Raw genomic sequence first — 27,628 nt, forward strand, 5'->3', positions numbered from 1 at the left:
CAGGAATTCTGGGAAGAAGGTCAAAACCTGTTATGGTTACGCAATTACGTCATTACGCATCCCAGTTTCGTCATCACGTGGACACATGTTTTCGGACATGAAGGTCACGTGGTGTACGCAGTGCAAGACCTGCTATACTGCTAGGTAAGGGATGTATATAGGGGTAGGACGTTACAGAGTGTCACCTGCATTCAGTAATATATTCATCCCTATGTTAGATCAGTGACAATTTGGGACATTTTGCAGTGATTCTCAGTGAAAGTGGACTTGTGCTTTAAATGGGTACGAGCAGCAACCAAGCAGAGGAATAAATATCTGGAGAACGGATCATTTTGGAATTAAACATCTTATGGGTGAGTACGTTGTTTTGCGATTTCAAACACATTGAAGTAGGATTTCTGAGCTGGGAATATCCATTAAAGGGGTTGTCCGGCGGCAGCAAGTGGGGTTATACACTTCTGTATGGCCATATTAATGCACTTTGTAATATACATCATGCATTAAATATGAGCCATACAGAAGTTATTCACTTACCCCCTCCGGTGTTGGCGTCCCCGTCTCCATGACGCCGACTAAAGCCTTCTTCTGCCTGGATTAGACGCGCTTGCGCTGTCTGCCCTCTTCTGTCCTGCTGCAGCGTGCTCGCGCCGCAGAGGTCTTCTGCGCATAGTAACAAATTGCTGCAGCTGTTTTTTGCTTTATTAAAAAATGGCAGCTTTTATTGTATGGAAAAATAATGCAAAAACTGAAGAAAAGAGAAAAAACCATAAGGCACTTTGGCAATGATTGTAACATACTGCTGTATATGGTAGCTAGCAGGTTTGGGTGGAGATGTTCTGTAAGGCCTAATGCCCACGGCCGCGACGGACTCCGCCAGCGGAATACCGCATCGGTGTCCGTCATGGCGCCCCCTCCCCCCCCAAGACCCCATACTCACCTCCCGGATACGCTGTGAGTCCCGCATGATGCGGCAGCGCACATGCACAGTACAGCGCATGGCGCGCCAGCAGTGTCCTATGACGTGGGCGGGGAAGCGTATTCATGCTATACTTCCGCTGTGCTACTACGGAAGTATAGCGTGATGGCTGGCATCCATTCCCACGGCATTTAGAACAGGCCGTGGTTTATTTCACGCTGCAGAATTCCGCTGTGGAATTTCTCAGCGTGAGCATTGAGCTATTAGGTTCAATATAACCTAATAGCTGCGGGACAACGCCGCGGATTTCCACCACGTGAAATGCGGTAGAATCCGTCCGTGGGCATTAGCCTTAATTGGTGTTTGTACAGCTGCTCATTTCTTGGAAACATTAAACAGAAAACTTTTTATTTTCTTGTTCTTATAGGTTGTTACGCCGTGTGTGTGAATCCAGAGAAGAAAGTATGTTTGTGGTGTTGAAGTCTGTGCTTGGAAAGTCTTCCATTTACCCAGAGGTAAGGCTCCTTTTAGACGAGCTGATTCTCATTCGAATGATCGAGTGACATCATCGTTCGCTCGTGCAGCCTGCTAATACATCAGCTACATCGTTGGTGAGAATCGTTCAGTCTTTCACATTCGCTATATGGCCTTATTGACACAAATGTTTTATCGTGGCTATTTTGCTGGCGTAAAACGTCGGCCGAAAATCGCGGCTATCTGAAACATTGAATAGCATTGGATGCGTAAAATCGTCCGGCTGGAAAAGATAGCAGTGGATTCCGTCTGACTGCTTTTATTGCGGCCGCAAAAGATAGGCTTTGCCCTATCTTTTGCCTCCGATCAGCCGGCAACTCCCATAGAAGCCTATAGGAGCTGCCGGCAAAGGGGAGGAGGAGGGAGTTTAGCAGCCAGCAGATCTTATATATAAAACGCACAATCTGTTTGTTTGTGTCATATCCAAATCCACAGTTCTTGTCCGATTTGAGTGACATTTTATATGAGCGTTCTCCAGCACCAGTCGATGAATACTGGCGGAATTAAAAATCGAAAACTCACAGACTTCCCCTGTAATTTTTTTGCCAATAGCAACCAATCACGGCTCCGCTTTCATTTCCTATACTGCTGAGGTAAAATAAAAGCTGCGCTGTGATTGGTTGCTATGGGCAACACAGATTTTCTTTTGGACAGCTTCCATAACAGTGCGGTTCTGGGGTCATTTTTGTGGCTCACTTTGTATATTCCAGGACTGCTAGTCATAAACCTACAGTGCAACGCACCGGTATATCACCTTGACATGAATGTAATTCCTTCTGTAGTCCTCTGTGCGCGGCTACTGATAAGATATACACTTCTGATAAACTGTTCACAGATACATAAGGCAGACATGTCCCTGCAGCCAGCGTGCCCATCACTATATTACGCTGCCCTCACAGAGATACTATAAAGATGGTGACTAGAGATGAGCGAGTATACTCGCTAAGGCACATTACTCGAGCGAGTAGTGCCTTAGCCGAGTATCTCCTCACTCGTCTCTAAAGAGTCAGGGGCCGGCGCCGGTGACAGGTGAGTTGCGGCGGTGAGAGAGATCTCCCCTCCGTTCCTCCCCGCCGCTCCCAGCCCAAACTGGCCCCCGAATCTTTAGAGACGAGTGGGGAGATACTCGGCTAAGGCACTACTCGCTCGAGTAATGTGCCTTAGCGAGTATACTCGCTCATCTCTAATGGTGACCGATTCTCTTTAACTCCAAATGTGAATTCTGACCGAGGCTGCTCTCACACCTGAGTCGGGGACTCCATTTTCTGCTCTGTTCAGGGAGCAGGAATGCAGAATCCCCTGGCCGAACGGGTCCATCTTATGACGGAACAGAACAGCACTGAATGGACCCCATTTCTTTCTGTATTTTGTGCTGGATCTGTGATGGAACTAATGAACGGAGGTTCCAGCACAGATGTGAAACCACCCTAGGGGCCGGCTCACACTAGTGTATGTGTAAGACGCTTTGTCTGTAGCGCAGCCTTTTACGGCTGTATGATCGGCCTATCGCTGTGTATGGCAGCATATCTCCCGCACACTGTCATGCACAGTCTTCCTTTTTTTGTTTTCTTGCTTGGTAACGTGATTTAGTATTGCCTGACAGAGTGAACCCTGTTGCCTTCTACAGTGTGTTTATTGCTATAGAAGCCAACGCGTACTATGTGGTAGACCAAGACCTCATCATGGCCGCTCCAGGAACTACGGGATGCCAGCAGGTAGGGTTATGGGGTGGTTAAAATGTCTGTGCCTTGCATTGCAAATGTCTTGCTGTTTCGGGAAGAATAAAGGCCCTTTTACACACAACGATTATCTCTCAAAATTCGCTCAAAAGCTATAAGTATGGCTTGATGGTTTATTTGCAATGGCAGCCATGGGGGCTTTCAGAAGGCTGCCGTAGCAACCGAACAGCACTCTGCAATCTTAGCCTGGGGTGCCATTTGGGACCCCTGAACTCAGATGGGGGAAGTAAATGCTGCTGTTAAAACTCATGGCGGCATTTAAAGGGTTAACGGGCACGATCAGGTGGAGTGCTGATCAGAGCTATTGCAGGCGGGTATTGGCTGTTAGAAACAGCTGGCACCCACATTGTATGGAGCTGGATCGGCTCTCAATCCCCCTCCATACAAACACCGAACCTCTATGACGTAACTGTATGTCATGGAGCATTAAGGGATTAAAAAAAACACATATCTGTTCAAAAATCAAAGCTGTGCTGAGAAGACTTCTTATTTTATTACTCGACCTCTCTTTCTTGGATTCCAGTTGTAAATGCATATTTATACAATCCTTTATTATCAGACACGATACAGCCCCAATAATGTGCTATATAACCTGGAGCACATCCCCTCCTCAGCTTCACTACCCTATACTGGCTTTGGCTCTGCTGCTGACAGGTTCCATGATTATCTTTTTGTCTGTTTTTCTTCAGAGATAATGTATTTTACTGAATGTACTACACCGATGGCTAAGACTATAGCCAATTCTTCTGCTGCTGTCTTACAGGGGATGTCAAATCCTTGCGGAGTATCATCACCCCTCCAGTATCCAAGTAAGTAAACACACAGGACTCGACCTCTACAGGCTTGCTCCAGATGCCTAAAGTAGTCCTAATCACTAACAACTGATGAACAGCCACTCGCACACCTTCCTTCTATTGAGGGGGCAGCTGTTTAGTACTATTCTTGCACATAGATAAAACATATACAGGGTGTCATGCCATATGGCACGTGTAGTGCACCATGCAGGCTTACAACCTATTAATGACGCCATATTCAATCCAGCGGGCTGTCCTGCACCTCATAGGTGAACCACACTAGTCACTCCGGCGGGCTGCCCTGTACCTCATAGGCGAACCACACTAGTCACTCCGGCGGGCTGCCCTGTACCTCATAGGTGAACCACACTAGTCACTCCGGTGGGCTGCCCTGTACCTCAGAGGCGAACCACACTAGTCACTCCGGCGTGCTGCCCTGTACCTCAGAGGCGAACCACACTAGTCACTCCGGCAGGCTGCCCTGTACCTCATAGGTGAACCACACTAGTCACTCCGGCGGGCTGCCCTGTACCTCATAGGCGAACCACACTAGTCACTCCGGCGTGCTGCCCTGTACCTCAGAGGCGAACCACACTAGTCACTCCGGCAGGCTGCCCTGCACCTCAGAGGCGAACCATACTAGTCACTCCGGCGGGCTGCCCTGTACCTCAGAGGCGAACCACACTAGTCACTCCGGCAGGCTGCCCTGTACCTCAGAGGCGAACCACACTAGTCACTCCGGTGGGCTGCCCAGTACCTCAGAGGCGAACCACACTAGTCACTCCGGCGGGCTGCCCAGTACCTCAGAGGCGAACCACACTAGTCACTCCGGCGGGCTGCCCTGCACCTCAGAGGCGAACCACACTAGCGCCCTGGGCTCCCCCAGCGTTCAACACCACACTGCACATTACTGATAAATACAAGGTATTTGTTAATATTGTGGCCAAAATACACAAGCTGACATCAAGGGTCCTCATTTCTCTGTGAGTCACTACACTAACCTCAATCAAAATCGCAGTTATTGCTCCTCCATTTAACAGTCTGGTTGTCTGTATGTTGAGAGATGTGGTGTTTATACTTGCCCTCTTTTATCAGTATATCAGTAAGTATATGGACGCTTCCTGTGACTTTTTTTTTTTTTTTAAATTGATGTTCGTGTAGAGATTTACAAGTAAATGAGGACCCTTGACGGGGGTTGTGAGCTTGTGTATTTTGGCCAAAATGTTATCCAATACCTTGGCTTTATCTGTAGTTATCAGTAACATGCAGTATGGCTTTGGACGCTGAGGGAGCTCAGGGTGCCAGTGTGGTTCACTTATGGGGTGCAGGGCAGGCTGCTGGATTGAAATATGGCGCCATTAATAGGTTGTAAGCCTGCATGGTGCACTACACATATCATATGGCCTGACACCCTGTATATGCCCTCTTTTTGTGCAAGAATAGTACTAAGCAGCCGCCCCACTCAATATAAGGAGGGTCTGTTAGCAGTTGTTCATCAGTACCTTGCGCTTGTGCAATTGCTCCTCCATTTAGCAGTCTGGCTGTCTGCATGTTGGGCATGTGGTGTTTATACCTGCCCTCTGGTATCAGTAAGTATATGGCCGCTTTCTGTGATTCTTATATATTTCCCTTTTTTTTTTTTTTTGCATTGGAAATTTTGAGCTATTACACCTGATCGGTTGCTGCAGTTTCCTCTTTTTCCTTCACGCTAGTTGTGGTAATTCTCCCTGGTATCCTACTTCTGCAGGATCAGAAACATAGGCATCATGGCTCATATTGATGCTGGGAAAACCACAACCACGGAAAGGATGTTATATTACTCTGGTTATACCCGGGCTCTCGGAGGTAAGAGAAATGTACTACTGCCTATATCTACATATACATAGTGGCTTCCTTATCATTGAGCAGCCTTATATGCTTCCATTGTATCTCTTTACAACAGATGTTGATGATGGCGACACAGTGACTGATTACATGGTGCAGGAAAGGGAACGCGGGATCACTATTCAGTCTGCTGCTGTCACATTTGACTGGAATGGACACAGGGTCAACTTGATTGACACTCCAGGTTGTCCCTGAGCTATGTCTATTGGAATCTGTACAAGAACTCTTACCTGCTTCTGTGCAACATCTCTTAAACAATATATTGTTTTTTCACAGGACATGTGGATTTCACCGTAGAAGTGGAACGCTCATTGAGGGTGTTGGATGGAGCAGTTGCTGTGTTTGACGCCTCAGCCGGTGTGGAGGTATAACGGGTGTTTTTAGTTAGTACATGGTCGTCTATACTGTCTTCTTATTTGGATTTGAAGATATGCAGTAACATTTCGAAGAATAGCACCTCCTCTACCTATAAAAAAAAAAAAAAGGCTGCCTGTCCACGGGCGTTTTTGAATTGCGTTGCCCGCGGCGATAATCCAGCCATGGGGAACGCAATGCACGCTTTCCATAGCAGCAATTCGCAGCATGCGGCGAATTGCAGCGATTTTCCGCTGTTGGCTTATCTGTCAGCCTCACTGCGGAGATCCGCCTGCCGGCTCCTGCTTCTGGGCGGCGGCTTCCGCGGCAGAGATTCTGCTCTGTAGCAATAGTTATGCATTTTAGTCATCTTGGTTTAATGGGTGAAGAGCAGGGATTCCCTTAGGCCCCCCTTTCACAGGCGTTTTTGTAAAGCGGTTTGTGCTGCGTTTTCAGCAGTGCTAGGCTCCCATTCATTTCGGTGGGGCTGCTTACACAAGGCTGATAACGCAGTGTTTCCAGCGCTGCATTTTGAAAGCGTTGCATGTTCTATTCTTGCCCATTTTCAGCTGTGTGTCTCCCATTGAAATGAATGGGCTGCGTTTTCAGCACTGCTGAAAACGCGGCACAACTTTATAGTGATAAACGCAGGTTGCTATGCCAGAAAGTCTGAAAAAAGTTTCCAGCTTCCTTGGCTACGTTTTCAGCTGTGCTGAAAATGCAGCCAAAATGCATGCCAACATTGCTGAAAACGCAGTACGTAGAAAAACGCAGCATTTTTGTAAACGCCTGTGTGAGGGAGGCCTTAGGGTGCGTTCACATGTGGTGGATTTTGGTGCAGATGCGCACAAAAATTTGCATTGTATTTTCCGTCAACTTAGCCATGAGAGCACTTGTTCTTTATCTTGCAAGTTATAGTTTGGGGGTACACATGACTTTTTGGATTAATACCAATCTTTTTAAATTTAAAAAGGGAGACCTGCCCCTAAAGCTTTTTTTAAAACTGTTTTTGAATGCCCCTGCAGCAGAATTGAACCTGCGATCTCATGATTACATACCGCAGTATATTATCACTAAAACTGTCTAGGATAAGCCTTGGCAGATACAGACACCATTGACTGGTGCTTGGTTGCCATTACAACTCATTGGCCTTCCGCAATTTCATGGCTGAGGGCAGATGATGATACAGAAGGAGCGCACTATCTCTGTTAAACTCATACATGTCACGATCAACATCATGACATGTAAGGGATTAACAGCGGGACCCAGTATTTTCACCAACATCCGTCATTGCAGCGGGACCCTAGCTGTCAGTCAGTCAACATCCCCTGCACACTCTACATGCCGTAAATAAATATATGCCATTTCGCCTTAGCCACCCCCTTTCTATGACATATGTGCATCAACGAGATGCCAAGATATTAAAGTGGTTTGCCCACAATGGACATATATCACCTGTCCTCAGGATAGGCGATAAATGTCTGACTGCTGGTTTCCACTGATCAGCGAAGAGTGGATGACGGCAGCGGTCATATGGGGGTAGTCACAACGTACCGTATATACTCTAGTATTAGCCGATCCGAGTATGAGCCGAGACAATAAGTTTCACCACAAAAAACTGAGAAAACTTATTGAGTCGAGTATAAGCCGAGCTACACTCGAGTATATACTAGGTAAAAAAAAAAAAAACTCCTTGCTCACCTCCCAGCCGGCGTCTCTTGTCTGTGCGACAAGCTGCTTTAATTCTCCCTGCTGTCATTCCCTGACGTCCTCTCTGCTCGGCTCTGTCAGTGCTGTGTAAGTAAGTGCTGTGATTAGATTGAGCGCCAGCCAATCACAGCTGGCGCTCAATCCAATCACAGCGCTTAATTACAAAGCACTAACGGCAGGGGATTTGAAAGCCAAGCATGGAGATGACAGCAGGGAGAATTCTAAAGCGGCTTGATTGGCTGTGAATGATCGAGCTCCGGCTGTGATTGGCTGATGCTCGATCCAATAACAGCTCTTACTTAGAAAGCGCTGACGGCAGGGGATGACAGAGCCGAGCAAAGAGAACGGTGGGGGATGACAGCGGAGAGAATTCAAGCAGCCTGCCGCGCCACCGCCAGAGACATAGATGCCGGCTTGGAGGTGAGTATAGAGGTTTTATTTTTTATTTTTTTTAAAAGACTTCCCTGACTCGAGTATAAGCCGAGGGGGGCTTTTCAGCACAAAAAAATGTTCTGAAAAACTAGGCTTATACTCGAGTATATACAGTAATCATCCCTGCGGGGAGAGAACTAGGGGATTATGGCTTATTTTGCCTTGTGTCCGCCCCTGCTGGCTGCCAAACTTTGAAATGCTGTAAACCTTGCAATCAGATGGCCAGCAGTACATTGCAGTAGGTCGTTGTATTCTCAGCGGTGACTCTGTATTGTGGAGTGTGAGCTCAGTATATGAGGATAATTATAAGATCTTTTTACCCCAAAGGCTCAGACGCTGACCGTGTGGAGACAAGCGGACAAACACTCTGTACCGCGACTGTGCTTTCTAAACAAGATGGACAAGACTGGAGCCAGGTATTGCAGTAGCTATGGAATTGCAGCGACTCTCCTGTTTCAGAACAAAATTCAGTTCCAGGACCAGAGGGGAAGGGGGTATATTATCTCTAGTAGATCTTCTCCATCATCTCTCTGTTCTTGGCTAGCCAAAATAGTCAACAAGATCTTTAGACTACCTAATCGCCACAGTGCATTGGTAATGTTTAAACTACCAATTTATTATACCTACTCTCTGATTGGCCATCACTGCTCATGTGATCAGCACCGGCCAATCACGGAGCAGTGCACAATTAGGTAATTAAAAAAATGGTGATATCGATCTTGACCACCTGAAAACGGGACCCCTGACTGGTAGAACGGAGCGTTGACGGAGAGGACCTACTACAGGTATTATACCCCTCCGGTCGCAGGACAGAATTTTGTCCCAAAACCAGAGGTTCCATTTAATGGAGATTATTTGGGGTCTACAATCCTGTTCTCTGCAGCAGTGTATAATTACAGACTATAGTGTAATATGGATTTGGATATCGGCGTTACTTACTCCAAATCACGTGAGGGGGCAGTGTGAATGGATTTTGTCTTACTTCCTCGATACGTCCCGCAGTATATTTGAAATGTACAATTTTTGTCATTTCTTTGTTACTTTAGTTTCACATATTCCATTGAAAGCATCAAAGCGAAGTTGAAAGCCCGGCCCCTGCTATTACAGGTAAAGTGGTCAAATGTGCGTAATCAACCAGCGGATGTATACTGTAAAGCTTCCATGCTCCTCTTAGCATACATTTGCCAGGTTTATTTGATTTTTTTTATTTTTTTATTTATTTATTTATTTAAAGAATACGAAATATTAAGCTATTCGCCACTTCAAAAGACTTGCATATTAGTCCTTTTTTTTTGAGTTTGCAAAATGCATTACAACTTTGTATAATTGCAGTGGTTGTCATGTGATCATCTACTAGTTATGTTTTTTCCCATATAAAGCTTCCTATAGGAGAAGGAAAATCATTCAAAGGTCTGATTGATTTAGTAACCATGGAATGCCTCAGCTGGAGATCGCAATCCAACGGAGATGACGGGAAAAGATTCCAGAGGAAACCTCTTAGTGATCTAATGGATCCTGACCTTCTGCACTTGGCAAGAAAAGCCAGAAATGCCTTATTAGAACAAGTAAAGTTTTAAAGTAAATATACAATGTATCAACAAGAAAAAAAAAAGCCGTAGATAAGTTGGGATCTGTCATGGTACGGTCCGATGTAAACTAGGGCTTATATTAGATGAATCACTAAAAGGGCATGCATGGCTGCTATTGGGGTGGGAAGGTCCTAGTGGGCTAATGCATCCTTTAAAAAGCAACATGCATGAGTCCATAAAAGGGATAAAATCCTTAAAATGAATACTTAAAAAATAGTAATTAATAATAGAAATGCTAGTAATAGAATGGATTTCTGATAGTGTGTGGTGGGTTTGATCCACTATTATACAGTTAGTTTCACCGAAAAGTTAAATTAATCCACACAGGAAATGGTAAAAATAATTAAATCAAAAGAATAGAAGTAAGGCCTCCCTCACACAAACGTTGCGGTAAGCTCCACGATTTTACTTTTGCTTTCGACCGCAGGGAGCTGTGGCTGACAGCAGAGTTTAGCATATCTCATCATTGATGAGGTGCGCTAAACATTCAAAATAGAACAGACTTTGCTCGAAAATCGAGCGGCTGTCTGAGAAGCTTCATTGAAAGCAATGGCGCTGCAAAAAACGTCTGAGGGAGGCCTGAGAATCCTAGCGAGGGCCCTGATTTATAAAAACGTATACATATATTCAAGCAATATATGATTAAAATAACTAATTAGGTGTTACATTATGTATGAGAGAAACGGTAAATGAAATCATAACTGAAAAAAATGTAATCTGTGAATTCTAAGGAAAAAGAGGATGCTGGGATAAAATGAGACAGTGAAAAAAATAGAATTAACAGTGTTAGAAAAAAAACAATATTGTAGAGTCATTAAATGTAAGGAAAATATTTAGATGAGGGGTGAATTATTTCTATAGAATAACAGAATATTATATTAATAAGCAACGGGGGAGAAAACGCGAAACCTATACATGTGTATGTATATTTACACGCATGCCCTTATGTCTGCGGCTTTTAAATGCTGTTGAATTCTTGATGCCTGTAATAAAAACCAGGTGAAGGCACTGGTGTACCTACGTGTGTCACAAGCCCCTTTTTCTTCTTTCCTGCTGCATTGTACAGTACTCACACAATTATATTATTTTACTGATGGACTTCTTAAACTTGCTCTTTTTTTTACCTTTACTAATTCTGCACAGACTGCCCATTGTCAGTGCTACATGGTGCTTCTACCATACAGAAGAGAAGATGGGGGTGCGGGCGCTGTCTGGTGCTATAGGACCTGCAGGACAAGACTCCTGTATTGTGTATAGGAGGCTAGCGGAGAGCCTGCACCTCCTTCCCTTCTGTATATAAGCACTGTGTAGGGCGGAGACGGTGCAGGCCAAGCTGCGTTATTACAGGAGCGAGGGAGAACAATCTTGACGTATATTAGGAAATAACCTCCCTTTCTACATGTAAGTGGAGGTACACTGTAAAGAGGCTTGTCCTATGACAGAACCTATTTTTCATATCATAGGGACATAAGCACATGATGACATAACACTAGAATGTCACAGGGTCCCCTCGCTGATCACCAGAATATAGGGGTGCAACTCGACTTTTTTTTATTGTTTGTTTTCCACTTGCTCAGGGCCACTTGGTAGTCGAGGCGGAGCGAGGGTGCTCCATTTCTGTAAAGTACCTGCCATCTCTTGCGTAGAGTGGCTTTCTTGTCCAAATAATGGCTTTCTTGTCCAAATAATTGCTCTATCGAGCGAATATAGGCAACAGTCGTTCCGTGTAAACACAGCCACCAAGAGGATGACCAGCTATAATTCCGTTGCCTAATCATTTTGTTTCAGCTCACCTGAAAATAGTCGCTGGTTGATTAATTATCATTGGGTGTCAGCAGACAATTCGTTATTGTTTAATGAGTAGCCAATAACTTTTTGCAGTGAGCTGTGTGCTTCAGCAACTGTGAAAATGAACAAGTCACCAACACTTGTTCTTTGTAAACGCACAGTCAATCGTATGCTGCACGACTATTTAGAGCCACCCTTAGTTGAGAAATCCCTTAAATGCTAGTTACATTGCCAAATCCTGTTATTTGATTCTGATATGAATTTTCTAATAGATCCCGTAATGTACAAAAGTCTGGCTTAAATGGGTTGTCCGACTTTTAGACATTTTGCAGCAGGAAGCATACAACTCTGTACATTGTACAATGACCTGGGTTGGTACTGCTGGCTGACTCCCATTCACTTCAAAAGGATTCAACATGCAGTGCTAACCCAGGCCACTGCACAATGTATGGAGCTATCTGCTTCCTGCTGTAAAACCTCTAGAAGTGAGACAACCTGTTTAAGGGCCTTTTTACATGGGCAGATGTCCAGTAAGAAATCTTAATCATTGCATCACATAAAGATGCTGGAGATTAGCTCACAAATAAGCAAATGTATTGCAGCAGTAAAAATCATTGATTGTCCATGGGTCATTGTGCTATTTACACAGGAATGGGCTGCTAACAATAATGAAACTGTATGTGCCAGAACGACTTTACTAACAAGCATTTGGACACACATACTACTGCTGCTTTGCTCCATGTAAATGGAACTAAAGGCCCATTTACACGCAACTATTATCACTCAAAAGCTATTGTGTGTAAATGCTCCTATCTTTCGCTTTTTGGCTGAACGATGATTTTTAAGTGAGCATAAAATCCATTGTTCAGCTGCAGAGAAGATAACACAGACCTCATGCTGTGTTTGCTGTCCATGGTGCTGTATTCTCCAAGGGAGCGCTGATTACATTGTAATCAGCTTGCAGCCCATGGCAGAACAAAGGAGCTGAATGCAGAGAACAGACCACCTGCTGCTCTCTGCATACAGCTCCGGAGGCTCATTTACATGCAAATGAAGGTGATAAGCTGCTAATAGACATTAGTGTCCATTAGCAGTTTATGCAAAACAATTGCTCTAAACATATCTTTTGAATGATTACCATTGCGTTTAAATGGGCCTTACATAAGCACTGATTGGTGCTCCGTCCTGGAGCCGACATAAAAAGCCCTTTTAGTTTCCTATCTCTTCGTTCTCTTTTTTTATTGTTTGTAAATGTTGAATTGACATGTATGTTACTCTTACCCTGGAAATATTGTAATTTGTTGCAGATTGCAGATTTAGATGATGAGTTTGCTTCATTAATGCTTGAAGAATACAGTGAGGATTTTAATCTCATACCCATAGAAAAGGTACAGTAGCCATGTCTTAAATGCTAAAGGGTTGTTTCTATTAAAACAAGATCTTCAGTGATGTTTCTTTGCCCCACTTACTTAGTGAAGATTCCAGTAGGAATGTATTTGAAGCCATTGATGTAAGGCTACTGAACAGTATTGTATCAGTTGAACAAAAGAGCGCACACGGTGAAGCAATGCACAGTAGGTCTAGTTATGGATGGAATGGAGACTGAGCATTGTGTCCAGTTTTCTCTATAGCAGGCTTGTTTCATTAGTTCTTCATTATGTATAGTTTTTCATTCCTTTGTTCTGTGTCTTGTAGTTGGTCATTGTCTTGCCCAAGAATTTCATACAGCCTGCCTTTTTATTTTTTGTTTTATTATGCACATTTATATAAGCACATACATTTGAGGAACAAAGTGAAAGCTCCGTAACAAAAAAAAATAGCTGTATAACATACAACCAAAAGAACTTTTATTAATAAGGAGACTTCTTCAATGTATGGTGTGGTGTTAAATACTTTTGTCTTTTCTATACAAGAGCATTATAGAGATGATACTTTTTTATTGGTTAAACAGAAAAATTATATTTGCAAGCTTCCGGAGTTTAGAGGCAGATGGAAAATGAACTGGAAGAAAAGCACAGTAATTTAAATTAGGTTACATCCAGAATTCCCAATCCTTGTTATTAAGACTTGTATAAAGGGTCAGACACATTGATTTGGAGGAATTCTGCCATCCAATAGGTGGCGCTGCAGAGGTATTAGTTCCATCTTCCTTATTTGCATATATTACCCAGAGGAGCATGCATAGCCTTATAAGTCTCCTCACTCACCTTGGTGCTCTCCTTCAGGAGAGATTATACTCTTCCCGATTCAGAGCCTGTAAATGGGGTTATGTATCCTGAAGATAAGCCGGAGCAATGAAGTTTTGTAGAGATGAACATTGAAAAGATGACTTAGAAGGTCACAGATCTGATGGGTGTGTAGAGTTTATGTAATGGGTTATATATCTAGGTACCAAATTTAGTGCTTGTGTCAATGACTGAAAGGTTCACAAGGACTAAGTCTAACACCTGGATTTATGATCCGTTACATGAACACTTCACACCCATTAGATCTGTGACCTCCTATGTCATCACTTTTTCCCTTTCATCTTATGCACAAACCTTAGTTTCTGGCTTATCTTGATGATGCATCAGCCCATATATCGGGTCTGGATATGACCTCAATAAATTTATTGTGCTTTTCTCTCACTTGTTCGTTTGCTACCTCCCTGATAAAGGGGCTTCTGAACTCTGAAAGCTTTCACATATAATTTTTCTGGGTTAGCCAATTAAGATCTCGCCCCTGTAATACTCATGTATAGAAAACCTAAAGTATGTAACCTCACATTAATTTTTCAGGCTAACACAGTGCTTTAGCTGTACACAGTCCATATATGATGAGCAGCCTGCAGCTATAACTAATGTCCTCCAAGGCCCAGCTTTACAGCGGCTGCTTACTTTAAATCCCTTTTCGTTAGACTAATGCAATGACAGGGTATCTGGCTGCCGGGATTCCTGGTGATTCACTCTAATCTGCGGGCAACCTTCTATCAAGTGTACTTGCAGCACCAGCACATTGGAAATAAAGAAATATATTGTGTTTTGTGATATTATTGGACTATTCCTGTAAGCATGGGTCCTCAAAAGGGAAGACCCACCTGTGACTACCCTTCACTCTAAATTATGGAGGTCATAAATGAGGGCTCTTGCCATCAACTCAAAATGCCCAATTAGTTGATTTGAATGTGGGCTTTCCAAACCAGACAACCCTTTAAAGAAGAAGACAAGCCAAAGATAGGATAGAGAAGAAATCAAAGATAGAGCCTTAATAACCGAGAACAATAAAGAGAAGGGGAAAAGAAAGGTAACAGAGTTGGATAGTTGCTGGAGGACAGGGAATGTCATTTTCCAAAGTTAGAGTGCCCCCCCCTAGCTGCCAAATGGATCATTTGGCTCCCACCAAAGACCTTGGCACCAGCATCTGTTAGATGAATGGAAGCTGTGTAATCACATTTCTGCAGGATGAATGTTTTCTCATCTCCCCTTGTGATAACAGCTGTTTTATAAGGCATTGCACTAACATTAAACTGCTGATGTATTGTGCAGTTGCAGGCCGCCATTCGAAGGATTACGCTGGCTCGCTCAGCAGTTCCAGTGCTGTGTGGCAGTGCCTTGAAGAATAAAGGTGTCCAGCCTCTGCTCGATGCTATCACGTTGTACTTGCCTTCTCCAGATGACTGTTCTCATAACTTCATGTAAGTAAACTTAATGGTAGTTGACTTGGTTTTTAAACTTTTTCTCCTTTTTCTTAAAAATTACATTCATGTTCTTTCATTCTGTTCAGCCATACTGTGGTGTATTAGGATGGGAGAATAATGGGGGTCTCCTACTTATTTAACCCTTTCCAATCCATTTATTTTTTTCTTATCCATTCTCCCCAGCTCCAAATAAATTGGAGCTGGGGAGAATGGATGAGAAAAAATAAATTTTCCCTTCACCCTCCTGATCTGACAGAGTTCAGGAGGGTGCCGGTGGTCACTACACCTTGGGGGGAATGCGGAAGTATTACTTCTGCGTTCTCCCTTCTGCCTCCCGGCTCGGTGATCATGTGACAGCTGGGGTCAGGGTGACACCCGGTGGTCACATGATCACCGGGCGGAATGCGGAAGTAATACTTCCGCATTCTCCCTTCAGCCTCCTAGCTTGGCGTTCATGTGACAGCTGGGGGTCAGGTGACACCGGCAGTCGCATGATCGCCGTTCAGAATCTCTGTGCATTACATAGCGCTAATTGAGCGCTATGTAATGTGTAAAGGAGAAGGCAGAAAGGGTTAAAAACCCTTTCTGCCTTCTCCTCAGGGGTCCTCGATGAGGACTAGTGCAGGAGTGCATCTGCACCCGATGTGTCTGATGATCGGGTGCATATGCACTCCTGCACTGCAGTGTCGGACCTGTCCCAACATCGGAGCTGTGGAGGGAAATGATGTCGGGGCAGGCCCGACATTGGATTGGAAAGTGTTAATAGCTAAAAAAAAAAGTGTAACTGTTTGCTTTAAAGAGACTCTGTCACTCACTTTTATTTTTAAGAAAATTTAATTGAAGTGTATTAGTTCTCAGATGAAAGCATGGGTACTTTGTGTTCCCTTATAGGTCTTGGTACAAGGAAGACTTGTGTGCTTTGGCATTCAAAGTTGTTCATGACCGGCAGCGTGGACCCATGGTATTTGTCCGAATTTACTCTGGAACAATGAAGGCACAATCTGCAGTGTATAACGTGAACAAGAATTGCACGTGCGTATTCCTTTAGTATTGGAGGGGTAAAACCTTCCCACTGTGATAGAAGAGCGTGAACTAGGTATAATATTGATGTGAAGCCTGCTTCTACATCCAAATAGCTCCAATACACAATTCTGTGTTTATTCGTATGCTTTTATAGGAGGTTGCAGTTGGGAACTTGGATGGGATGCTGGGTGATAAATCCCAACTCCACACAGTCAAATAGTAGAATAATGATATGTCTGGGTGCCTTTAGCCTCCACTAGAAGGCAGATTAAGGCTAGGACTACACGGTGACTTTGGCTGCGACAAACCTCATGCAGCCAAAGATCGCAGTATTGTCACAATACATACATGCATCTAATGTAAGTGAATATGAACACATTGCTACAAATCTCTGTCCTCACCTGGACTGTCACAAATACATACATTAAAAAGAAAAACTGGTACAGTGTTCGCTAGTAGAGCAAAATGTGATTCTCAGCAAGTAATCTTGTAGATATGATGCGTTTTTAATGAAATAATCCGTTGGTACACAGTAAGAGGTTTCAGCTGTGTGATAGGTCTGTGCTGTACAACTTTATCATTTCAGGTAAAATAATGTAACGGCCCTTTTACACGCAACGATTAGTATTCAGGTAATTGTTCGATCACACGAAACTGAAGCGATTCCCATTCCAATGTGAAAGCAGAGGCGCGAACATCTTTGGGATGACTATCGAGTGCTTAAGTGGCCCGTGTAAAAGGACCCTCGGATCTCATGGGGAGGGCCTAGTTATTCTTGTCACATTGTTCAGTTATTTTGATCACTTGTCATGCAGAGTTGGCTTTAAATGGACACCTATCCGAATAATCGCTCAATCTAGTGAATTCAAGCCGTAGGTGATGAGCGATAATCCATTCACTAGTCGTTTCACGTCAGCTTACCAATTAGTTGCTGGCTGATTAATTATTGTCTGCTGTAAACAGGCAATCTTTTGTCTTTCCACGACTAGCCAACAACTTTGCAGGGAGGCGTGGGCTTCAGCGACTGGGAACATCAGCCACATGCGCTCTGTGTACAGCAAGTTGTTCATATGCTAACAACTTGCTGTAGTGACCGTTACCAGTGACTATGATGTCCCATGTAAAGCCACACTTCTCTGGTTGTGAAGCGCTGCAGTACATGTTAATGCTATATGAATGAAGATTCAAGCTTTATTTACATATAAGTGGACAACCCATTTAACATTTTCTGCTTTTCTCATGCCTTTTATACAGGGAAAAGATGAGCCGATTGCTCTTGCCATTTGCTGATCAGCAGGTTGAAATCTCCTCCTTGCCCCCTGGCAATATTGCTCTAATTGTGGGACTTAAACAGGCAAGTGTGTGTTTGCAATGCCAGTTTAGGGTTAGTATACACACGACTTATACTTTATATAAATATCTTTATATACCTAAAGAGTTTACAAGCTCTTAAGGGGGCCTTCACGCTGGCCAGAAGATTGTGCAATTTTCTCGCGATGGGAGAGTGAGTGATGACGCATGATTAGGAAACCAATGATTTCATTCTCACTTGTGATGTTTTCACACCTGCAATGCTGCGTGAAAGAAAAATGCAGCATGCCTTTTCTTTTTGCATTATTGCTCATTGTTTTTAATGGAGGCAGCAGCGCTGGCCCTGTTTGAAAACCATGGGAGAATATCACAATCCTCCTGCCACGGCTGTGACAGCCACGCCGGGGGATTCCTTCAGTGCCGCAGAGGTGTGAGGCTGTTTCATCCAATGGTTTCCACATTATAAACAATGGGAGAACATTGTGATGTCCTGCAGTGGCTGTGACAACTTTAGTTGTTGGCACTTGCATTGAGATGAAGGGCAGGAGGCAGGTAGCCATATGCTTTATATCAGCAACTCCAGTCTCGGCTGCCAGGTAGAGGGAAAGCAGCTGGGACAGGAAGGAATTCTTCTTGAACTAAGCTGGGTGGTGGAATATTGACTCTCAAAAAGTTTGTCGTATCAGTTATCTGTAGTGCAATAGCTATGCAGCTCCACCTATTAGATGGCAGCTTTTCTACAAGGCAATGTCAGACCTTTTAACCCCTTCCCACTATATGATGTACATTTACGTCATGCAACATCGGGGTATGCATGAAGAGAGATCGCAGGGTGACCTCTCTTCATACAGCGCAGGGCTGTATGTTTATTATAGCTGATACCCGCTGGCAATAGCTGCAATCAGCTGCGAGGCCGATTGCAGCTATTAATCCTTTAAATGACGCTGTCAATTCTGACAGCAGCATTTAAATCCCACAAACAATGTTTGGGGGTCCCATACGGCCCCCGTGCAGTGATATTGCAGGGACCCGTGTGGGTGTCATGGCAGCCGGGGTCCTCCTGAAAGGCCACAGCGATGTCTTGGCAGACTGCCCATCAAGCCATCTCCGTGGGGTGGCTTGATAGGCTGCCTGTCAGATACAGCATTATATCATACTGCAGGAGCGATCAAAAAAAAAAAAGTAAAAATGAAATCAATAAAGTTTAACTAATTGTAATTAAAAAAAAAAGGGAATAAAAGTTTAAAGAATGGATTAGGGATGCGCCAATTTAAATTCAAACAAGATGTAAAGTAGGTGATATAACATGAGTTCACTCACCTGGTGTCCGGCAAGGTAAACCTGATGGGGTAAACGTCGCTGACAGCCGTAGTCCAGGTAGACGTATCAAAGTATCTTTAAACCCAGATCCGTGGTAAAACGGAGAGCCGCAAAAATCAACAAGCGTCACCAATAGGGCGCTTGAAATAAATGCAATGAATATAAAACAAAAAAATAATTTTTGCGCTCATCGGGAAGAAAGAAAAGTATGATAAATGGAATGGTTTATTCATTCCAAGCAACGCGTTTCAGCGGCTATCTGTCGCCTTTTTCAAGCTTCATCAAAATTTACACAATGACACACACATATATAAAAGCACATCAGAATTACTCACAAGTTGTAGCCGGATGCAACGAGCCGGTGAGTGTCCGCTGTGATTGGAAAGGAGGCGGGGACGCACATCCCCATAGCGCGCTGACGTCGGGTCGCGTCACGTGTAATAAAAGTTTGTCACCCCCCTTTTTGCCATATCCATAATAAAAGAAAATCTAAATCCTAAAACAAAAATATATATTTATCACCACGTCCGATCAATCAAAGTACCGCATTATTTACCCCGAATGTCGTCTAAAAAAATTAAATAAATAAGGAACGCCACAAATGCACTTTTTCAGTCACCCTGTCTCCCAGAAAAAATGCAATAAAAAGCGATAGTCGTACATATACTGCAAAATGGTACCAACGTAACCTACTGGATGTCCCGCAAATAAAATGAGCCCTCGCACAACTACGTCAATGGAAAAATAAAAAAGTTCTTGCACGCAGAAGATGGCGGCAGAAAATAATAAAAAATTAAATGTCTTTGAAAAAAAGAAAAGTAGTACAGCAAAAAAAAAAAACTATACAAGTTTAGTATTGTAGTAATCGCACTGACCCATAGAATAAAGTTATGTTGTTTTTGTTGGAAGAATGTTGGGTTTTGTGTTTTTGGGGGTTTTTTTGTTTATTTTTTTTGTCATTTTACTCCACTTTTTAAAGGTTTTTATATGGTACAGTAAATGGCACCATTGAAAAATACAACTCGTACTGCAAAAACGAGCCCTCATACAGCTACATCAATGGATAGATAAAGGAGTTACGATTTTTTTATTTATTTTTTTTAAGGGGGAGGAAAAAACAAAAATGGGGGGGAAAAAAAAGGGCCGCCTCATTAAGAGATTAACAAACCTTGTAACAATGACTGTGAATATAATCCAAAACCGGAGACCAGATAACCATTTACAGACAGGCTGTTTTGGAGTTTTTGCCCCTGGTCAGTGTATGATAAGTTTCTGGCTGGGTGATGGGCCTATGATGTAGATCAGGAGGATTAAAAGGTCGTGTAATGGTGCTCTGGTACATTTGGCTTCCCAGATTTACCAGAGGAGCATTGCATGGCCTGTTGGGTCTCCTTGTGCCTACTAGCGAATGTTCACAAGAAGTGAGTTGAGAACCAGCACTATATTGGTGAGACTGCTGTTAGTGTATACCCCATACCCTGTATTGTCCTACTGATATTCTTACCTTTTGTCTTTCACAGACTGCAACTGGAGACACTATTGTATCCTCCAAAGCATCGGCATCAGCAGCTGCACACAGAGCAGGTCAAGCTGGGGAGACGGGCATGGGCAAGCAGGCACAAGACAGCCTTGTACTAGCTGGAGTGGAGATACCAGAGCCAGTCTTCTTTTGTACTATCGAACCTCCCTCTGTAGCCAAACAATCAGGTAAACCCTAAAAGCTGACACACTACAACCCTTCATAGCTACTAAATATATAGATGCAAGAGCGGCAAATACTAAATAGCCAGCTTTTGCCCTGAATGGAAGTGGCCACCTTCCTCCCAAACCTATATTTGCCTATTTTGTGCCATTTTGAGATCGGCCACGATTGTGCTACCTGGTCCTGTAGCCTACTGCGTCTGCAGGGAGTAGGGAAATGGCTTTAGTGAACACTTTAACTTTAATGATCATATGGACTGGCCGTTGTTCTATGAGGATCTACAAGAAGTATACACCCTGCTTGACAGCTGCACGTGGCATAATGTGGCCATATCATGCTGAGTACATATCACTGCAATAATACAAGTCATTCCTCACTATCCTATATGTGTCTGCTCTAATGCAGAGTGAGAGAAGTGGTTTTCTTTTTGTTTGTATCCCTTTTTGCTGTGCTGGAGAAAGATTATAAAAGCTTTTCTATGTATGCCGGCAATCGGGATATTCACCCGTTCAAGTCAATGGGGGAGAGAAAGAAAAAATAAATGGACAGCACACAGAGATCCCAGCCGTGTGCTGTCTGTTTTTTGTTTTTCTTAAAAGATGCAGAAAGAATTTTTTTTTTTTCGGATGTGAAAAACGGGTGGCATAAAGAGGTAAAAAAAACTTGACCGACAGAATAGACAGGCATCATGGAGCTGCACATTTATGAAGAGAACATTATTATTATTATTATTATTTTTTTACAGAGCTATTTAGGTTATTTAGACTACTGAGGTCCAGATATTTAGGTTTTTTTTTCACAGAATTGTGCAGCGTATTGTGCACTTCCTATAGACATCTATGGGGACCTTTGCTGCGCAAATACGCAGGAAAATAGAGCAGGTCCTTTTTTTTTTTTTTTCTCTTTTGCACGTGTAAAATGAGAAAGAATGGGCTTTATTCTCTGCGGATTGTACATGCAAATATGTCTGTGTGAAGCTGCCTTTAAAAGTAGAATGGAAACTTTTTAATAAGGGTTTCCACTTTTTCTATAGGATTGGGACCTCCGAAAAGTCAAAATTTTTTATCATGTGCCAAAATTGCAACCTTTTGAAAGTTTGTCATCCCTGTCACAGGCGGGGTTAGCATTACAGGGCAGGGCTGTGCTCAGCCTATCAGCTGTTTTATAATGTCAGACCCTGGCATAAATTACAGCTGAAGTCTACGCCAGATTTTCCGATCAATGCAGCAATTGTATTAACAAGGCTTAATCCTCTTAATACATTGGTGGCATTTCACTCCAGCATAGACTTTACTGTGGGGGCATGTATACTCAGACCAGCATTTCACACACAGTCTATTAATAAAGTTGTTTTGTGCCATTTTGAGTGCCAACTATCAACTATTGCATGTGTGTGTTCATAGACGTGCGATTTATGTTTATACCTAGATTTAGAAAATGCACTAAGATGTCTCCAATTAGAAGATCCAAGCCTGATTGTGAAGACCGATCCTGACTCTGGGCAAGTAAGGATTTTCATTGAATGATCTCCAGATCCAAGAGTTTGCCCTTTTTTCCCCCCTAGGGTGAACCGCTAAGAAACATTTAATTTATAGTTTTATTTTAGTGTAAAAATGCTAAATTTTAAAAATAAAGTACAGAAATGGGTTTTCCAATTTGACATAATTTGTATAATCTCTGTTTACAGGGCACAAATGACTGTTTAGGTTGGCATCGGCTGTGGGTCATTTTTTATTTTTTTTTATATAGAGAGTTTTATTTTTTTCTGATTTTTCTGTTTTCCTGTAACTAATTAGTTTTACCATCTATGTCCCCCATGACATCATATAAGACCTCTGGCAGACATTAATATATTTTTTAATTTCGCAATTTTTCATTGTAACTGTGGCATCTATAGGAGGCCTAGTGACAGGAAAAAACATAACCCTGTAGTGACAATAGTCACTGGCAGAGTTGGTCTGAGTCTGCTAAGACTCTGCATCTCTGCTTTGACAGGGGACACCTGGCAAATATGCGATGGCTGGGTCAAATAGCGGAAGTGTTCATTGAGCGCTATGTAGCCTGCAAGAGAGAGGTCAGAATCAGATAAAAAAATGGTTCTGCCTTCACCTCTTGGTCCTTGACTGTGACAGGACCTGACCTGTTCCTTCTACATTGTTGGAGCTTTAATCCTATGCCATATTTTTCTATAGCAAGGGTCACTTTTGGGTTAAAGGATAACCGGTTTCTGTAATCTTATATCATAAAAGCCTATTAATATTTGTTTCTGTATTTGGGGCTATTATATTACCCCAATAGCTGTCTAACACCAAAGAACAGCTCATTAAAGGGGATTCTGCCTTATAGAGAAAAAAAACAGAACTTGGGCAATAGTTTACATGCTGCTCCAAACCCCTCAAGTTCAGCTCTGCTGCTCCAAACCCCTCAAGTTCAGCTCTGCTGCTCCAAACCCCTCAAGTTCAGCTCTGCTGCTCCAAACCCCTCAAGTTCAGCTCTGCTGCTCCAAACCCCTCAAGTTCAGCTCTGCTGCTCCAAACCCCTCAAGTTCAGCTCTGCTGCTCCAAACCCCTCAAGTTCAGCTCTGCTGCTCCAAACCCCTCAAGTTCAGCTCTGCTGCTCCAAACCCCTCAAGTTCAGCTCTGCTGCTCCAAACCCCACAAGTTCAGCTCTGCTTCTCCAAACCCCACAAGTTCAGCTCTGCTGCTCCAAACCCCACAAGTTCAGCTCTGCTGCTCCCATCATCCCCACCGGTCCTTGGTTTATATTGGCTGCAGTTGAGTGTACACCTATGACTGACGTCGCCAATCACTGGCCTCAACAGTATACTACTGGACACAAGTGAGGACCGTGATCGACGTGTGTGTGTGTGATCACCATTGCAGCCAGTTTACACAAAGAGGATGTGCAGCAGCACAGGGTGGGTGGAGGATCAAGGCAGGGAGTATGGCTTAGTTTGTAACTTTTAAAGAACTGCACTTTTATGCAACTTTTGATATGTCAAAGGCTTTGAGCAGTAGGGGGTCCAGGTACTGAGACCCCAATGATCGCTGAAATAAAGCGTTTGCCTTGCTTACCTGAGTGCCGTACTCCTTTTGGCTGTCTTTGGCAGCTAAAGAGCTCATGCTCCTGGCCATATGCGTAAAAAGGGTGGGGATCTCCCTGCAGCGTTTTACACATTTTGCAACCATACGTTCTGCCAGCAGAGACTGCGGATCGCACGCGCAGTGCAACTGTTTACTTTTAAATTCCCCGCTCTGCCTCAGAGCAGGGATGCGTATGGAAATGCTGCCGATACGCAATGTATTGTATGCGTATGATACGCTGTCCATACACAAGTATATAGGGTGCGTGGTGCGCAGAGAAATAGAGAAGTGTCCACACGTATCAATACGCAGTGTCCACACGCCGGTGTGCATGGAACAATGAAAGTCCATTGACTCCATTTACAGAACATCACACATTCGTGCAACACAGGCGTAATACACAGTGAAAATACTCTTGTGTCAATGAGCCCAAAGACTGATGCATAGACTTCTATAAACATATGTCCATCTTCAGCAGCCGACTGGACACCTCGCTGTGGTGCACGCTACAGCCCCTACGTTTCAGAAATCTTATATATAAAACACAAAATCTGTTTGTGTCATGTACAAATCCACAGTTCTGGTCCGATTTGAGTGAAATTTTGCATGATCGTTCTCCAGCACCCGGCGATGAATACTGTTGGAATTAAGATAGAAAATTCACCGACTTCCCCTATAATTTTTGTTGCCCATAGCAACCAATCACAGCTCGGCTCTCATTTCTTATATTGCTGAGGTAAAATAAAAGCTGTGCTGTGATTGGTTGCTAGAACTCAGCTTTCATTTCTTATCATATATTAGGCCGGGCAAAGCTGGCTGCTGCCTACGATATACCATCAAAACAAAGTTTTCGCAGGTCAGCGACTTCGCCAACAGTGTCCGCTGGTGGCAGTTATGTAGCAACTAATGACATAAATAAACATTAGTTATAGAAATATTACTGAAGATGATTGCGCGTAATGTTGATGTGCCAATTGTGCAGCGCCATATACTCAAATTTATGATGAATGACTGATTTGGGACTGCTACAAATTGGCATAGTAACTTCAGTTATTATGTAGAAGGAGGAAATAACGGGTATATCACCTAGTACAGTATACACTATATGGACAGAAGTGTTTGGACACGGCATGTTTTTCAGTAAAAGTGCTTTATTATCCTATTTAGTAAGGTGTCGGCCCTCCTTTTGCTTGTATTATAGCAGTAACACGTTGTGGTGTACTTTCCACAAGTTCTCTGTAAGTCTGGGCAGGAATAGCTCGCCATTCCTCGTGTTAGGCTGTGAGAAGAGATTGTTGTGAGGATGGGCGTGGGCGGCGGTGTCGTACCCATCGCTCCAGTTCCTCCCACAAGGGCTTGATCAGATGAATGAATAGTTATTACAAAATGAGAAGCTTTTAATTTTACCCATGCCCTTCCCAGCATACCGTTCAGCAAACTCTGTATTTGCCTATTTGCCAATTTTCTGCAGTGCCCAAATACTTTTGTGTATATAGTGCTTCACTTACTGAGTTGCATATATCAAACTTTACTGACCTTTCTAAAAATTTGCCTTTTTACTTTGTCCCTTTCCTGAATTACAGCTAATTCTCTGTGGAATGGGGGAACTTCACATAGAGATAATACACGACCGCATACGACGGGAGTATCGTTTGGAAACTTACCTCGGACCCCTTCAGATTGCATATAGAGAAACCATTCTCAGTGGTTCCCAAGCATCAGGTACCGTTCAGAAGATATTTCACCGGTCAAACATTAATGTTTGTGAATTTTTATTTTGTAACTTTTTTGTTGTGTTCATGATTAGATACACTGGATAGAATAATAGGTGACAGCCGACAGCAAGTGACAGTAGAACTGAAGATAAGACCCTTATCTGCTGACAGTCCACTTATCGAATATTCTGGTCATCTGCCAGCTAGTGTGAACGGTTATAAAGAAGCAATAGAAAATGGTATTCACAGTTCTTATCTCACAGGTGAGCCCGCCTGATGGCTGCAGTTGTTTGTGTGTCCCTAGCTCACCTGAATAGCTTCACCAGACTTTGCACTTTGACATGTAATGAACATTAACAATCTTCACCTCTTGTTGCCTTATCAATCCAGATATTTTTTCTGACATTCTTATCTACTGTCATAATGTTCCTATGCTAAAAACTTTGTAATATACCTCAATTTTTGTACCAATTCCATGTTCCCGGCATTTTACATCAGGGCGATGACTCGCTACTAGAGATGAGCGAGTATACTCGCTAAGGCACTACTCGCTCGAGTAATGTGCCTTAGCCGAGTATCTCCCCGCTCGTCTCTAAAGATTGGGGGGCCAGCACGGCTGACAGGTGAGTTGCGTCGGGGAGAGAGGGAGAGAGAGATCTCCCCTCCTTTCCTGCCCGTTCTCCCCCGCCGGCCCCGAATCTTTAGGGACGAGCGGGGAGATACTCGGCTAAGGCACATTACTCGAGCGAGTAGTGCCTTAGCAAGTATACTCGCTCATCTCTACTCGCTACCCATCATTAACATGAGTATACTACAAAATGTATTTTTCTCCTCCATGGGGAACATGCAGCAATGGTTCCTTATACAAGTAGCCTATGAATAGTATTTTCTTTTTCTACTAACATTTTAGGTTGAGGTGCTAAATACACGATACACACCAGATGATGAATGGGGACTATAATGTTGGATGTTCTTATTTTAGGACCTCTGCTCGGCTTCCCCTTGCAGGACGTTGGAGTGATTATACATGAAGTTAAAGTCCTACCTGGCACCTCAATGACTGTCTTGTCTGCTTGTGTGTCACGATGCATGCAGAAAGTAAGTATGCACTTAGCTGGCAGAGAGTCAGTGAGCAACTTCTCAGTAATGCGGCTTCACAAAACACTTTATTTATCCCCCTCCTCTCTAGGCACTAAAGGCAGCAGAAAAACAAATCCTGGAACCAATGATGAGGTTGGAAGTTACGGTGGGTGAAGATTACCTGAGCAGAGTCTTGGCTGACCTGTCACAGAGAAGAGGCAGTGTTAGAGAAATACAGGACCGCCTAGATAATAAAGTTGTGCTAGCCTTTGTTCCACTTGCAGAGCTGATGGCAAGTATCTTCTCCATATTTTCAAAAGATCAATAAAGCTTGTGCCCACCTCCACACCTTAAAAGGATTCGCACACACCTGTTCTTATGATTTTAGGGTATCAGTATTTTTCAGCCTTTTTTTTCAGCCAAAATAAGTTGTGGAACCTAACAGAAGATATAATGGAAACCGTCATATTAACAGCACTCCAGTTTTTGGCTTTAAAAAAAAATTAAGTGTGAATTAGGCTGTATGGTGTAATGTAATGGACATATAGAAAAAAGATCAGATGCGAGAAGATACTAATCCATGATGCAGGTAAATAGTCTCAAAACTTTCTTCCTACTGACTTCTTACATTTCTCTTTTAGGGCTATTCTACTGACCTACGCTCAGTAACATCAGGAACTGCCACATTTACTCTAGAGCTATCAAACTATGAAGCCATGAAACCCCAGGACCAGAATTCTCTGCTTAGGAAGAAGGGACTTCTATAAAAATGATGTCTTATGTGTTTATATGAAACTAGACCTATAAAGTTGTTTTTCTACTGAGAAATTAAGTACACAACGTTGTCTTGGTTTTCCTGCAAAAAAAAAAAAAATGAAAGGAAAGTTCACTGCAATTCTTGGAAAGGAGGTTGTATATCTTAGAGCAGAAAACATCCATATAGTGCTTATCACGTAGCAGAAGGGGGAGCTTGGAGTA

At 43.2% G+C, this 27,628-nt stretch overlaps 1 protein-coding gene across 5 annotated transcripts; it reads left to right on the plus strand.

Moving 5' to 3' along the window:
- Window positions 1–77: 77 nt before the first annotated feature.
- Window positions 78–27,478, plus strand: GFM2 (GTP dependent ribosome recycling factor mitochondrial 2). 5 transcript variants are annotated; one of them, XM_066602894.1, is made up of 22 exons: window positions 78–144; window positions 219–353; window positions 1,344–1,431; window positions 3,078–3,165; window positions 3,953–3,998; window positions 5,731–5,828; window positions 5,926–6,051; window positions 6,144–6,232; window positions 8,691–8,779; window positions 9,410–9,470; window positions 9,743–9,928; window positions 13,048–13,128; window positions 15,265–15,413; window positions 16,308–16,448; window positions 17,694–17,793; window positions 20,591–20,777; window positions 22,201–22,277; window positions 25,439–25,577; window positions 25,663–25,833; window positions 26,553–26,668; window positions 26,760–26,942; window positions 27,292–27,478. In XM_066602894.1, the coding sequence occupies exons 3-22, from the start codon at window positions 1,381–1,383 to the stop codon at window positions 27,415–27,417; spliced, it is 2,304 nt and encodes a 767-aa protein (XP_066458991.1). In that variant the 5' UTR covers window positions 78–144; window positions 219–353; window positions 1,344–1,380; the 3' UTR covers window positions 27,418–27,478. The 5 variants fall into 5 exon arrangements, with proteins under 5 accessions (XP_066458991.1, XP_066458993.1, XP_066458994.1 ...); XM_066602895.1 differs by having other exon boundaries at window positions 96–144; window positions 247–353; XM_066602896.1 differs by lacking the exons at window positions 5,731–5,828; window positions 5,926–6,051.
- The last annotated feature ends 150 nt before the right edge of the window (window positions 27,479–27,628 follow it).

This window comes from Eleutherodactylus coqui, chromosome 5, assembly GCF_035609145.1.
Source record: "Eleutherodactylus coqui strain aEleCoq1 chromosome 5, aEleCoq1.hap1, whole genome shotgun sequence".
Classification (NCBI taxonomy): domain Eukaryota; kingdom Metazoa; phylum Chordata; class Amphibia; order Anura; family Eleutherodactylidae; genus Eleutherodactylus; species Eleutherodactylus coqui.